The 12,297-nt window shown below is 56.1% G+C and overlaps 1 protein-coding gene across 1 annotated transcript in view; it reads right to left on the bottom strand.

Annotated features, from left to right (window-relative positions):
- The window catches only part of LOC130377041 (solute carrier organic anion transporter family member 5A1), a 43,947-nt gene extending 34,553 nt beyond the window's left edge, over positions 1-9,394 (bottom strand). Inside the window, exons 1-2 of the mRNA XM_056583978.1 lie at positions 9,303-9,394; positions 7,351-8,872 (exon numbers count right to left, since the gene is read on the bottom strand). Of these exons, the coding sequence (XP_056439953.1) occupies positions 7,351-8,347 (997 nt within the window). The 5' untranslated portion in view covers positions 8,348-8,872; positions 9,303-9,394. The remainder of the gene's footprint in view (positions 1-7,350; positions 8,873-9,302) is intronic.
- Positions 9,395-12,297: the final 2,903 nt, after the last annotated feature.

The raw sequence follows: 12,297 nt of genomic DNA, 5'->3' as shown, positions 1-12,297 counted from the left end.
CAGCGCTGCAGCGCGGCCCAGAGCCCTACTCTGCAGCGCTGCAGCGCGGCCCAGAGCCCTACTCTGCAGCGCTGCAGCGCGGCCCAGAGCCCTACTCTGCAGCGCTGCAGCGCGGCCAGAGCCCTACTCTGCAGCGCTGCAGCGCGGCCCAGAGCCCTACTCTGCAGAGTGGCCCAGAGCCCTACTCTGAAGCGCTGCAGCGCGGCCCAGAGCCCTACTCTGCAGCGCGGCCCAGAGCCCTACTCTGCAGAGTGGCCCAGAGCCCTACTCTGCAGAGTGGCCCAGAGCCCTACTCTGCAGTGCTGCAGCGCGGCCCAGAGCCCTACTCTGCAGCACTGTAGCGCGGCCCAGAGCCCTACTCTGCAGCACTGTAGCGCGGCCCAGAGCCCTACTCTGCAGCGCTGCAGCGCGGCCCAGAGCCCTACTCTGCAGCGCTGCAGCGCGGCCCAGAGCCCTACTCTGCAGCGCTGCAGAGTGGCCCAGAGCCCTACTCTGCAGCGCGGCCCAGAGCCCTACTCTGCAGCGCGGCCCAGAGCCCTACTCTGCAGCGCGGCCCAGAGCCCTACTCTGCAGCGCGGCCCAGAGCCCTACTCTGCAGAGTGGCCCAGAGCCCTACTCTGCAGCGCTGCAGCGCGGCCCAGAGCCCTACTCTGCAGCGCGGCCCAGAGCCCTACTCTGCAGCGCTGCAGCGCGGCCCAGAGTCCTACTCTGCAGCGCGGCCCAGAGCCCTACTCTGCAGAGTGGCCCAGAGCCCTACTCTGCAGAGTGGACCAGAGCCCTACTCTGCAGAGCGGCCCAGAGCCCTACTCTGCAGCGCGGCCCAGAGCCCTACTCTGCAGCGCGGCCCAGAGCCCTACTCTGCAGAGTGGCCCAGAGCCCTACTCTGCAGAGTGGCCCAGAGCCCTACTCTGCAGCGCGGCACAGAGCCCTACTCTGCAGAGTGGCCCAGAGCCCTACTCTGCAGAGTGGCCCAGAGCCCTACTCTGCAGCGCGGCCCAGAGCCCTACTCTGCAGAGTGGCCCAGAGCCCTACTCTGCAGCGCGGCCCAGAGCCCTACTCTGCAGAGTGGCCCAGAGCCCTACTCTGCAGCGCGGCCCAGAGCCCTACTCTACAGAGTGGCCCAGAGCCCTACTCTGCAGAGTGGCCCAGAGCCCTACTCTGCAGAGTGGCCCAGAGCCCTACTCTGCAGCGCTGCAGCGCGGCCCAGAGCCCTACTCTGCAGCGCGGCCCAGAGCCCTACTCTGCAGAGTGGCCCAGAGCCCTACTCTGCAGCGCGGCCCAGAGCCCTACTCTGCAGCGCGGCCCAGAGCCCTACTCTGCAGCGCTGCAGCGCGGCCCAGAGCCCTACTCTGCAGCGCTGCAGCGCGGCCCAGAGCCCTACTCTGCAGCGCTGCAGCGCGGCCCACAGCCCTACCAGGGGGGGGGGCAGAGTCACCACTGGGACCAGGGGGGGGGGGGGGCAGAGTCACCACTGGGACCAGGGGGGGGGGGGGGGGCTGGAGAGGTGTTGGGCCGTGGCCCTGGTGGGGCTGTGTGGTGGTGGTGGTGGTGGTGGTGGTGGGGAGGTGTTGGGCCGTGGCCCTGGTGGGGCTGTGTGGTGGTGGTGGTGGTGGTGGGGAGGTGTTGGGCCGTGGCCCTGGTGGGGCTGTGTGGTGGTGGTGGTGGTGGGGAGGTGTTGGGTCGTGGCCCTGGTGGGGGGGCTGTGTGGTGGTGGTGGTGGTGGTGGTGGTGGGGAGGTGTTGGGTCGTGGCAGCGGCCGCCGGCTCTCCGGCTACGACCGCTGCGCCGCTCGGCCATCGAAGGGTGACGGGACGAGTGACCTGGACAACCCTGCAACCCGAGCCCCCCGGCCCCCCCCCGCTGGGAGCGGCAGCTAGGGAGCGCTGGGAGGGGGGGGGGGGGGGGCCTGAGGCCCCCAGCGAGTGTGTGCTCCTGGATGCGTTGACGTCAGTGTTGTGTTGCTGTCACTGTGGGTTGCTGTCTGCCTGACATTGACAGGACAGTCATGGCATGAAAACAGGCGGCAGGCCCGAGGTCATGGCAATGCAGATATTACAACAAAGAAAGCCCAGCAGAGGACAACAAACTCCATTTATCTTGTCTTGTTTGTTCCTGAAAACCTTTACTCTGCAGTTCACGACAAACAGAAAATAAAGCGCCCCCATTGGAGGAGAGAGAGAGGGATGGGTTCACAGCTGTTCCTTTTCTAAAAAGAGAAGGGCAGAGAAATCTGTGTGTGTTTGTGCACGCGCGTGTGTGTGCGCACAGAGATAACCCTTGAGGAGATTGGGTGTTTACCCTATAACTGATATTAGACAGTCCGTACATCGTGTGTCAGCTAAGTACAGAAGCGAAGGCTAAAATCAGATGTCCTTGGATATTCGAGAGCATCCAATCGAACATCAATAATTCACAGGAACAAACTAAGACACGCGCCGGGAGGTTTCCACCAGTTTCAAAACAACTTCTGCTAGCTAAAACTCAAGCCGACCGTTAAAACTAAACTGAACATCAATTACTTGACCTTATCGGGAATGGTGAGCAGAAGGATGACAGGGTTGGCTCGGCATTAGGTGGCAGGCGGCCGATAGAAGGATCGCTGTCTGGAAGCTGGATGAACACCAACCCTGACCCCACAGGTCCGATGTCTGATGCCTTCAGTGCAGAGGAACGCTGTGTCACCGCCACATGACCTGTACCCGCCGCTCCTCCGCCTCACCGGCTGGGAGAGTGGCTGTCTGCAGACCGGTCTGGCGGACCAACCAACCCGCTGCCGTCAGCCAGCAGGTTGGTTCCATGTTCGGCCTCGGGCCATCGCGTTGAACCACATGGGACCACGAGGTTGATGATGTCATCGATGACATCAGACCGCTACCAACATGTTCTTTGTTTTCTGCCACACCGAAAAAAAAAGGAACAGGTCTGCTGCTGCCGTGGCAACAGACCTCCAGGTAGAAGAGAAGCAGGCTGCGGCAGTCGGGAACCTCTGAACCACCATGCCTCAAACGCCGCTTTACGCACGCGTGCGTGCGTGCGTGCGTGCGTGCGTGCATGCGTGTTAGGTCTTCCACTTTCTCTACATATCTCAGTGTTGACTGTGGCTTTACTGGGACATACGCGAGGGAAAGGCATTTTAATGAAAACACACTCAAACAAGACAAAGTGGTCTGTCAGAGCAGCTGAGCAACAGACCACCCTCACCATAGAACATCCAGAACGGTATGCAGTCACAAGGGGAGAGAGGGAAGGAGAGAGGGGGGGAGGGAGAGAGAGAGAGACAGCGAGAGTGAGGGGGGGACGGAGAGACAGATAATAAGAGAGAGAGACTGATACAGAGAGAGAGCGGGACTGATACACAGAGAGAGAGAGAGAGAGAGCGAGAGCGAGAGATGAATGGAGGCTGAGCGAGGGAGAGCAATAGAGATGGAGAGAAGCAAGAGAGAGAGAGCCAGAGAGCGAGGGAGAACAAGGACAAGTACAAGTCAGTGTATTTGCATACAGTGGTGAATCTGGGGCCTCCAGCTGTTTGCCAAGACGGTGTACCCCCCCGGGAGGGCTCCCGTTACAACAGAGGAACCGTGGAAAGAGCCGGAACACCACAGCACCGGAGGAGGGAGGAGGGAGGAGGGAGCCGAGGAGGGGGAGGAGGGGGAGGAGGGAGAGGAGGGGGAGAGGAGGAGGAGAGGAGGGGGAGGAGGGGGAGAGGAGGGGGAGGAGGAGCAGAGGAGGGGGAGGAGGGAGAGAGGAGGAGAGGAGGGGGAGAGGAGGGGGAGGAGGGAGAGGAGGGGGAGAGGAGGAGGAGAGGAGGGGGAGGAGGGGGAGAGGAGGGGGAGGAGGAGCAGAGGAGGGGGAGCAGAGGAGGGGGAGGAGGGGGAGGAGGGGGAGGAGGAGCAGAGGAGGGGGAGGAGGGGGAGGAGGAGCAGAGGAGGGGGAGGAGGGGGAGGAGGAGCAGAGGAGGGGGAGAGGAGGAGGAGAGGAGGGGGAGGAGGGGGAGAGGAGGGGGAGGAGGAGGAGCAGAGGAGGGGGAGGAGGAGCAGAGGAGGGGGAGGAGGGGGAGGAGCAGAGGAGGGGGAGGAGGAGCAGCGGAGGGGTAGGAGAGGAGGGGGAGGAGGAGGAGCAGAGGAGGGGGAGGAGAGGAGGGGGAGGAGGAGGAGCAGAGGAGGGGGGGAGGAGGGGGAGGAGGGGGAGAGGAGGAGGAGAGGAAGAGGAGAGGAGGGGGAGGGGGAGGAGGAGGAGGAGGGGGAGGAGGAGCAGAGGAGGGGGAGGAGGAGGAGGGGGAGGAGGGGGAGGGGGAGGAGGGGGAGCAGAGGAGAGGGGAGGAGAGGGGGAGGAGGAGGAGGACGAGGAGGGGGAGTCCAGGGGGTTCGGGGTTCTGCCTGAAGACAATCATGGAACACACATCTCCACAATAAGGGTATGGAGGTGTGGGATAGCGTATGGGTGCCTTGAGGGTTCATACATCCAGATTCATGGTCATGGGTTCGGATCCCCCATGTCTGCGGGCTAGCTGAAGGCCTCCAGGCTCCAGCCGAGCTGCTTCCTAACGCATCATGAACACGTTTCAGGAGTCTACGTGAAGCTTTGGATGAAAACATCTGCTAAAGGCTATTACCAATGATAGGGATGTCCATATCAGGACATGAACCTAAAGCGTACAAAAGGTCTCTGTAGACACATAGACGAATTACCCAAAACCAAAAGTCTATTTCATCTTAGATCTGAGGTCAAATACAGGCTTCAAATGCTCATTCATGAATGGTAAAAACCACAGCATCAGAAGTTGCTGATGCAGTCTTCTCCTAAAAGGTGAAATGGATCGGAGCTCCAGGGTGTATCTTACATCCGAAACACGGCATATCGGAATACCATTTGGATCTTAAGGGACAAATTGTGCCCGAACTGCTATCCGCCTATGTGTTAGCCCATTGCTATACAGCAGTGTGTTAGCCCATTGCTATACAGCAGTCTGTTAGCTCATTGCTATACAGCAGTGTGTTAGCTCATTGCTATACAGCAGTGTGTTAGCCCATTGCTATACAGCAGTGTGTTAGCCCATTGCTATACAGCAGTGTGTTAGCCCATTGCTATACAGCAGTGTGTTAGCCCATTGCTATACAGCAGTGTGTTAGCTCATTGCTATACAGCAGTGTGTTAGCCCATTGCTATACAGCAGTGTGTTAGCCCATTGCTATACAGCAGTGTGTTAGCTCATTGCTATACAGCAGTGTGTTAGCCCATTGCTATACAGCAGTGTGTTAGCTCATTGCTATACAGCAGTGTGTTAGCCCATTGCTATACAGCAGTGTGTTAGCCCATTGCTATACAGCAGTGTGTTAGCCCATTGCTATACAGCAGTGTGTTAGCCCATTGCTATACAGCAGTGTGATAGCCCATTGCTATACAGCAGTGTGTTAGCCCATTGCTATACAGCAGTGTGTTAGCCCATTGCTATACAGCAGTGTGTTAGCCCATTGCTATACGGCAGTCTGTTAGCTCATTGCTATACGGCAGTGTGTTAGCTCATTGCTATACAGCAGTCTGTTAGCTCATTGCTATACAGCAGTGTGTTAGCTCATTGCTATACAGCAGTGTGTTAGCACATTGCTATACAGCAGTGTGTTAGCTCATTGCTATACAGCACTGTGTTAGCTCATTGCTATACAGCAGTGTGTTAGCTCATTGCTATACAGCTGTGTTAGCTCATTGCTATACAGCTGTGTGTTAGCTCATTGCTGTACAGCTGTGTGTTAGCTCATTGCTGTACAGCTGTGTTAGCCTACTGCGGTACAGATGAGTGATTAGGGGGAGGGGAATGTGTTATCATATAAGGTTGAAATGCTAAACGTGCCAGCACAGATATGGCAACGCCTCCATGCTGAATAAAGGTCCACAGAGCCATTAGAATCCTTCTGCACACCAGGTCTAGTAGGTGGATACGTATCAGGACACGTTGTCTTGAAAAGGTTTCCCTCTGGGGTTTTAGCCAACTGCCACCCTCCCCCGGTGATGTCATGGAGGCAGGCTAGAGGGGGGGGGCACAAAGGAAGTCCTGCATTCCCCGTACGCATGCATACACACAGACAAACAACAAGTATCAACAACAACAACACACATCTCCCCCCCCCCCGATCCTATTGTCCTAGCTAGCAAGGTTCCCCTTCCCGGTACCATTTAGGGTAACTTGAGTTGTGGTTTACATCAAGGGTTTTTAGGGGGAACAACTTTCATGGGGTCCCCTGAGGTACGTCCCAGTACTGCTTGGCTAAATGACAAAAGACGGAGCAAGCGATGCAATAAAACATTTTCAGGGGAAAAATAGAAACTGACAAAAACAAGAGACTATCTCCAAGAGCCTCCTGGAGATAGCCAACAAGGTCAGCGAGACCATGGGGGGGGGTGGGGGGCTCATAATCCCTGTTGACCTGACAGAGAGCCACACTGTCACCACCACAGCCCTCGGTTGCCAGGGCGACGCGTCGACCTTCACGCCCGCCTCCAAGGTTGAGAGTTTGGTGCAAAAGCCAATATTTTGGCGTGTGCTCCTTTTAACGGTTCCTGCTGGGTTCAATACAATACAAGCTCTGCTGCATTGGTTCCTAGGTCGTAGAGATGGATCGATAGCTGGGACTGAGGTCTGGGGGCCGGGAGAGTGGATCCATAGAAGCTGCTGCCCGCGTCAGCGTTTTAACCTCATGCTGTTTAGTCTTTCACTGCTTTCTGCTGTTGTACCGCCCCGAGATCACCCAGCGCACGCCGAGAGGCACACACAATCACCTACACACACTTTGATGCACCGGAGTCCGTCAGTGCACGGAGACACATGCGCTCCTCGGAGGTGCCCCCCTCTTATCAGTGGGGCGGCGGGAGGGAGGGCCAGGCTGAGCCGTTCCCAGAACATCACACAGCCAGAGGCTACAGCGCAGATGGAGAACCCCTTTGAAACCGTGACCTTTCCCTTGGACGATCAGGCGATGTATACCGACAACGCGCTCCCCCAGCGCTAGCAGCAGACAGACCGATGCCGCTTGATGTTCACATTCTGCCCCCCAGCCAATGGAGTCCTCGGAACTCGATTTGGTAAACCACATTCCTAAAAGGCATTCTATTACCTCCGCTCACTGAGATCAATAACAGTCACGGCTGTGTATACTTTGTACCACTGGCCCTCTCTGAACCTCAACGTCACACACTCCAAACCAGGCAAGGTTTAATAGATCCATATCTAAACGGGACGGGGAAACCCAAACACCTTTCTAAAAGAACAGAGAGAATCCACATCAAAGACAAACAGCCCACTGCCTCATCGTGGCCCCCACTCACTCTTAGTTCAGGACTGAGGCCGAGTCTTACCCAGGTAGAGCGAGGCGTTCTCCTTCTTCACGTTGTCGTCCAGGTAGGTGGGCCCCAGGGTGTAGATGGGCGTCGACCCCATCCCCACCAGGATCTGGGCGCAGACGAACAGCGCCACGTACAGGTTGTGCTCGTTGCCCTCCTGGTCCCGCGGGCAGCCCCCGGCGGCCCGCCCGCTGCCGTTGGCACTGAGGCAGAGCCCCTCGCGCCCCGACGAAGAGTTCAGCTCCTGGATCTGGTACGGCGGCGAGATGAAGTGGGGCAGCGAGAACAGGGCGGCGCCGACCGCGATCAGCACGCCGCCGAGCGCCAGCCAGCGCGGCCGCTGGCCCCGCCCCCCGAAGTAGGAGATGAACACCACCACCAGCAGGCTGCCGATGTCGAAGCAGCTGACCAGCAGCCCCGACTCCGAGCTGCGCAGGCTGTAGCGCTTCTCGATGGTGGTGATGACGCTGCTCAGGTAGCCCGACACCATCAGCGACTGGATGAACGTCAGGTAGCTCATGCAGAACAGGAAGCAGCGCGAGTCCCGCAGGATGGCGCGGGCGCAGCGGCGTGCCGGCGCGCCCACCAGACGCGTCAGGGAGAAGCCTTGCTTCCGGGCGCCCGGCCCACCGCTCAGCCCCGCCGCGCCGGAGGACGAGGCGGGGAAGTCGCTGCCTTGGGACGAGGGGGACCCCGCGCGGCTGCAGGAGGGGGTCTTGGGCTGCAGTGCGCTGGTCTCGTCCACCTCGCCCACCGGGGCGGCGGCCGTGACCAGACGGCACTCCTCCATGGCTCCCTCCTCCTCGTCCTCCTCCTCGTCCTCCTCCTCGTCCTCCTCCTCGTCCTCCTCCTCTTCCTCGCGGCCCCGCTGACGGGGCCCGTTGAGGATGGGGAGGCTCTTGGACTTGAAGCAGGTCCCGGAGGGGTCCAGGTACTGGTCCTGGAGCTCACAGCCCCCCAGGGGCGGGGACAGCTCGCTGCCAGTGTCGTTGTGGTCGTTGGAGAGAGGCATGGTGCCAGGCAGACGAGGGGACGAAGTGTGGCTCCTACTGGGCAGTTGGACTGGAGGAGTTTCCCTAACTGCAGTCACATGAGCAGCTTATAGAGCTAATGCAGGGTCTGCGCCCCGAACCGCTGCCCTGGCAGAACGACTGCAGGGAACAAAGCATCTCTACCTGGACCCATGGGTTACATACCTGGCCATTGCAACAACAGCCTAAAGAATCATCCCTTCGAAACACATTCCGGGTTGTCCGGGGAGGTCACGGAGCAGTCGTGGTACCACACTGGTCGCGATATGACACTAACCACCAATTATGTTGTGGAGTGCTTTGTTTACATGACATAGAAATGACGAAGGAACATCGGACTGAAGGCTAGATGACAACTACAACCACGAGCCCTGTTAGTAGCCTGTTCCCTATGGCCAATCCCGTGGAGGTTGATCTGATGTCGGTTTTATGGCTCTTTGTTGGGTGTCAACAGTACCTAAGTCATATCGTTTTGTCTTCTTTTTACCCGGATCGCAAGCAGCATTCTAAGAAGGACAAATACAGAAAAAAAACATTAAAGTAAATATCCATTACAAACGCTTATCAAGGAAAACATCAATATATGTCAAACCTAGACAACACCTCCATGTCATTAAACAACAGAACCTCTCGACGCAACGTCTCGTCAGGTAGCAGACGACCAGGTGTCGAGCGATAACTTACAATGCTGCTTTTCCTCACAAACGACCGCATTTGTGCCCAAACTGAACATCAATTAACACCAAGCCTCTTTGTGTCAACGGAGGCAGAACAATGAAAAACACCACGCTAGCGCTCGCTCTCTCTCTCTCTCTCTCTCTCTCACTTTGCCTCTCTCTCACTATGTCTCTCTCTATCATTCTGTACTTTTAGAAATAACCATGAAACAAAGCGTCGAGAGACTATCCGTGTAGCAGATGAACAGCGTTAACTCACACATCTGGCTCACCGGACGACATCATAATTCACATAACTTCCAGCGGGTGGTCTATGGAGGGCTGTACTCACGGAGGACGGGAGGGCGCCTGTTGTTGCCCGTAGCGCAGCCACTCAGTGAATGAGCTGGAGAGCTGCGGATCGCTGCTCGTAGTGGGGGATATCGAGAGTGGGCGAATTGTTTCTCACAGCCGCTTATGGGAGTTGTAGTTTTATCTTTGAGTTGTAGTTTTATCTGGGGGGTGGGTGTGGTTTTATCAGGGAGTTGTAGTTTTATCTGGTGTCTGACGTGTGTGAGACGTAGCTTCGCCCCGCGCGTTGAAGGTTCTGAGTGCTTTTTACTCTGAGGCAGAATTACCGTTACACGTTTAGCCCAGATATGAAGGCTGGGGGGAAAAAATGGTCTATCGGTTGTGATGATTGTTTTAGGAGAACATGCCTTCAGGACTTAAAATGGCAAAATGCACGTCCAGACCATATGGTAAAATCTCGTGGCTCCAGCTGCCCTGTCTGCGGACAGCTGGGCCCCGCGCTGACCTCGCCTGATGACTGCGCCTTTAAAAGACTTTCTCTGACAAAAAGCTGCATTCATGTCGGGCTGCAAGAGAGGGGCTTTCATACGAGGAATGAATCATGCCCAGTGATAAAAGCGATTTTTTTATGGAAATATAAAAATAAATCTATTCTAATGCTTCTATTAAAATACCAATAGCCTACCAAAATACCACAGTCCCAGCTGAAGGCAATCAATGAATTCTGATTGAAGGACCCACTTGTAGAATGATGTTGCAGACACATTTATTTTCTTAATTTACTTCTCAAGCCTATGACACGATCCTAAAACAGGATATGAAATGGAACATATGAAACATTTGAAATTGAACCAGAGAGAGAGCTAGAGAGTTGTCAATGGATCACGTGGCCGTCAAGGGGATGGATGACTTATCCCACGGTCATTAATTCATTCCCTGGATTGGGTAGGAGAGAGAGAGAGAGAGAGAGAGAGAGAGAGAGAGAGAGAGAGAGAGAGAGAGAGAGAGAGAGAGAGAGAGAGAGAGAGAGAGAGAGGCAGAGAGAGAGGCAGAGAGAGAGAGAGAGAGAGTGACCGAGAGAGAGAGAGAGTGACCGAGAGAGAGAGAGCGAGAGAGAGTGACCGAGAGAGAGAGAGAGAGAGCGAGAGAGAGAGGCAGAGAGAGAGAGAGAGAGAGAGAGAGAGAGAGAGAGAGAGAGAGAGAGAGAGAGAGAGAGAGAGAGAGAGGCAGAGAGAGAGAGAGTGACCGAGAGAGAGAGAGAGTGACCGAGAGAGAGAGAGAGAGCGAGAGAGAGAGTCAGAGAGAGAGAGAGAGAGAGAGAGAGAGAGAGAGAGAGAGAGAGAGAGAGAGAGGGAGACTCATCTGACAGAAATACAACCTCGTCCATCAAAACCTATGGATCAATACGATCCATCAGGGGCTATCATACAGGCTTCAGTCAGGCCCTGAAGGGTCTCCATCTCTGTCTCTAGACCCCCACACACACGGGAGGATCAGGAATGGTGGCCGTGTTGACAAAGAGCCTTTAACGAAGGCCACCGCCACGCTGGGACTGCTCTCAGGACAGGTCTGTAGGGGCGCCCCCGGGTCTGAGGTCAGTGACTGCGGCCCGGCCTGCCCCCGGGTGCCCCCGCTGACCGCTCTGACGCTGCAGGGGGCTGATGGGGGGCAGATGGGGGGCTGATGGGGGGCTGATGGGGGGCTGATGGGGGGCTGTTGGGGGGCAGATGGGGGGCAGATGGGGGGCTGATGGGGGGCTGATGGGGGGCTGATGGGGGGCAGATGGGGGGCTGATGGGGGGCAGATGGGGGGCTGATGGCGTCTCTGGTCATGTGATTCAGGGGGGGCAGGGGAGACAGTGAGGAACAGGTGAAGCGGTGAGCTCCTTCAAGGTTGATCCATTCTTTGCTTTCTCATCACAGGAGGTCCCACGAAAAAACGGTCTCCAGTCCATTTTCTGGAACCCACCCCCGGCCCCCCCTGTGAATTCCCACGAAGGCCGAAGACAACGAGACCGGGTTACAAGCCCGGCGGATCGACTCCTGCAACAACAAGCCGGGTGTTGTGAGAGGAACACAGACACAGAACTTCCCATGTGAACCAGTGAACTGGAACAATAGGCCGCTGGGCCAGAATGTTGCTTTTACGGGCTCGGGACAGGGGCAACGTGGTGGTGCTCAGGCCCGCTGAGACCCTGTGAAACCCTGCACTAGCTAACCCCCCGAGGCTCAGCACAGACCTGCTCGTCTGCACTGCAGGGGGGTCCGCGGGGGTCCTGGGAGGTCATGCTCACCCCTCCGTACCTCTCATTGGCTACCATGGCACCCATACTTCAGCTGGCATCTAAATAAAAATAAGTACATTTTGTAGAGTATGCATTGTCAGGATATTCATACAAATATGTCAGATTCCGCTCATTAAGTCGCCTTTGTGGCCTTCAGTAGAACGCAAGGGGGGGAGTTTATGCATCGCGTTGGTAAAAATACAATGTCTTCTGTGTTATTGTAATTTATTGTTATTTTTATTGTGTTCATTGATTGGATGTTGCTATCCTCCACAAGAAGGGTTAGTATAATTAGTAGTATTACGAAAGACCATTTGAGTGTGGATCCTTTGTTGCAGTGGTAAACATGTTTCTGAGCCCGAGTCAGGAGCAATCAGAAGTCAAGCCTTTTGGGAACGTCAGAATGGCTTCGTCAATGTTCCTTCCTGGGAGTCATTGATGTGAGCTAATTATAAATAAAATGCCACATCCTTCTAGAAATTCCGGAATTCCGATTATTGTCTGACTAAAGTAATAGTGACAGATAATGATGTCGAGGATAATCATGGTGATGATGCAGATCGTGCTTAGGACGGACAAAAACAATGAGGACGAGGATGCGGAGAATGATGATAATTATTATTATTATCATTTAATAAATGAAATATACAACATCTAATACATAACACCATCTGAAGGG

Source organism: Gadus chalcogrammus, chromosome 23, assembly GCF_026213295.1.
Source record: "Gadus chalcogrammus isolate NIFS_2021 chromosome 23, NIFS_Gcha_1.0, whole genome shotgun sequence".
In the NCBI taxonomy this organism is placed as follows: domain Eukaryota; kingdom Metazoa; phylum Chordata; class Actinopteri; order Gadiformes; family Gadidae; genus Gadus; species Gadus chalcogrammus.
This window is presented reverse-complemented; position numbering and strand designations above follow the sequence as displayed.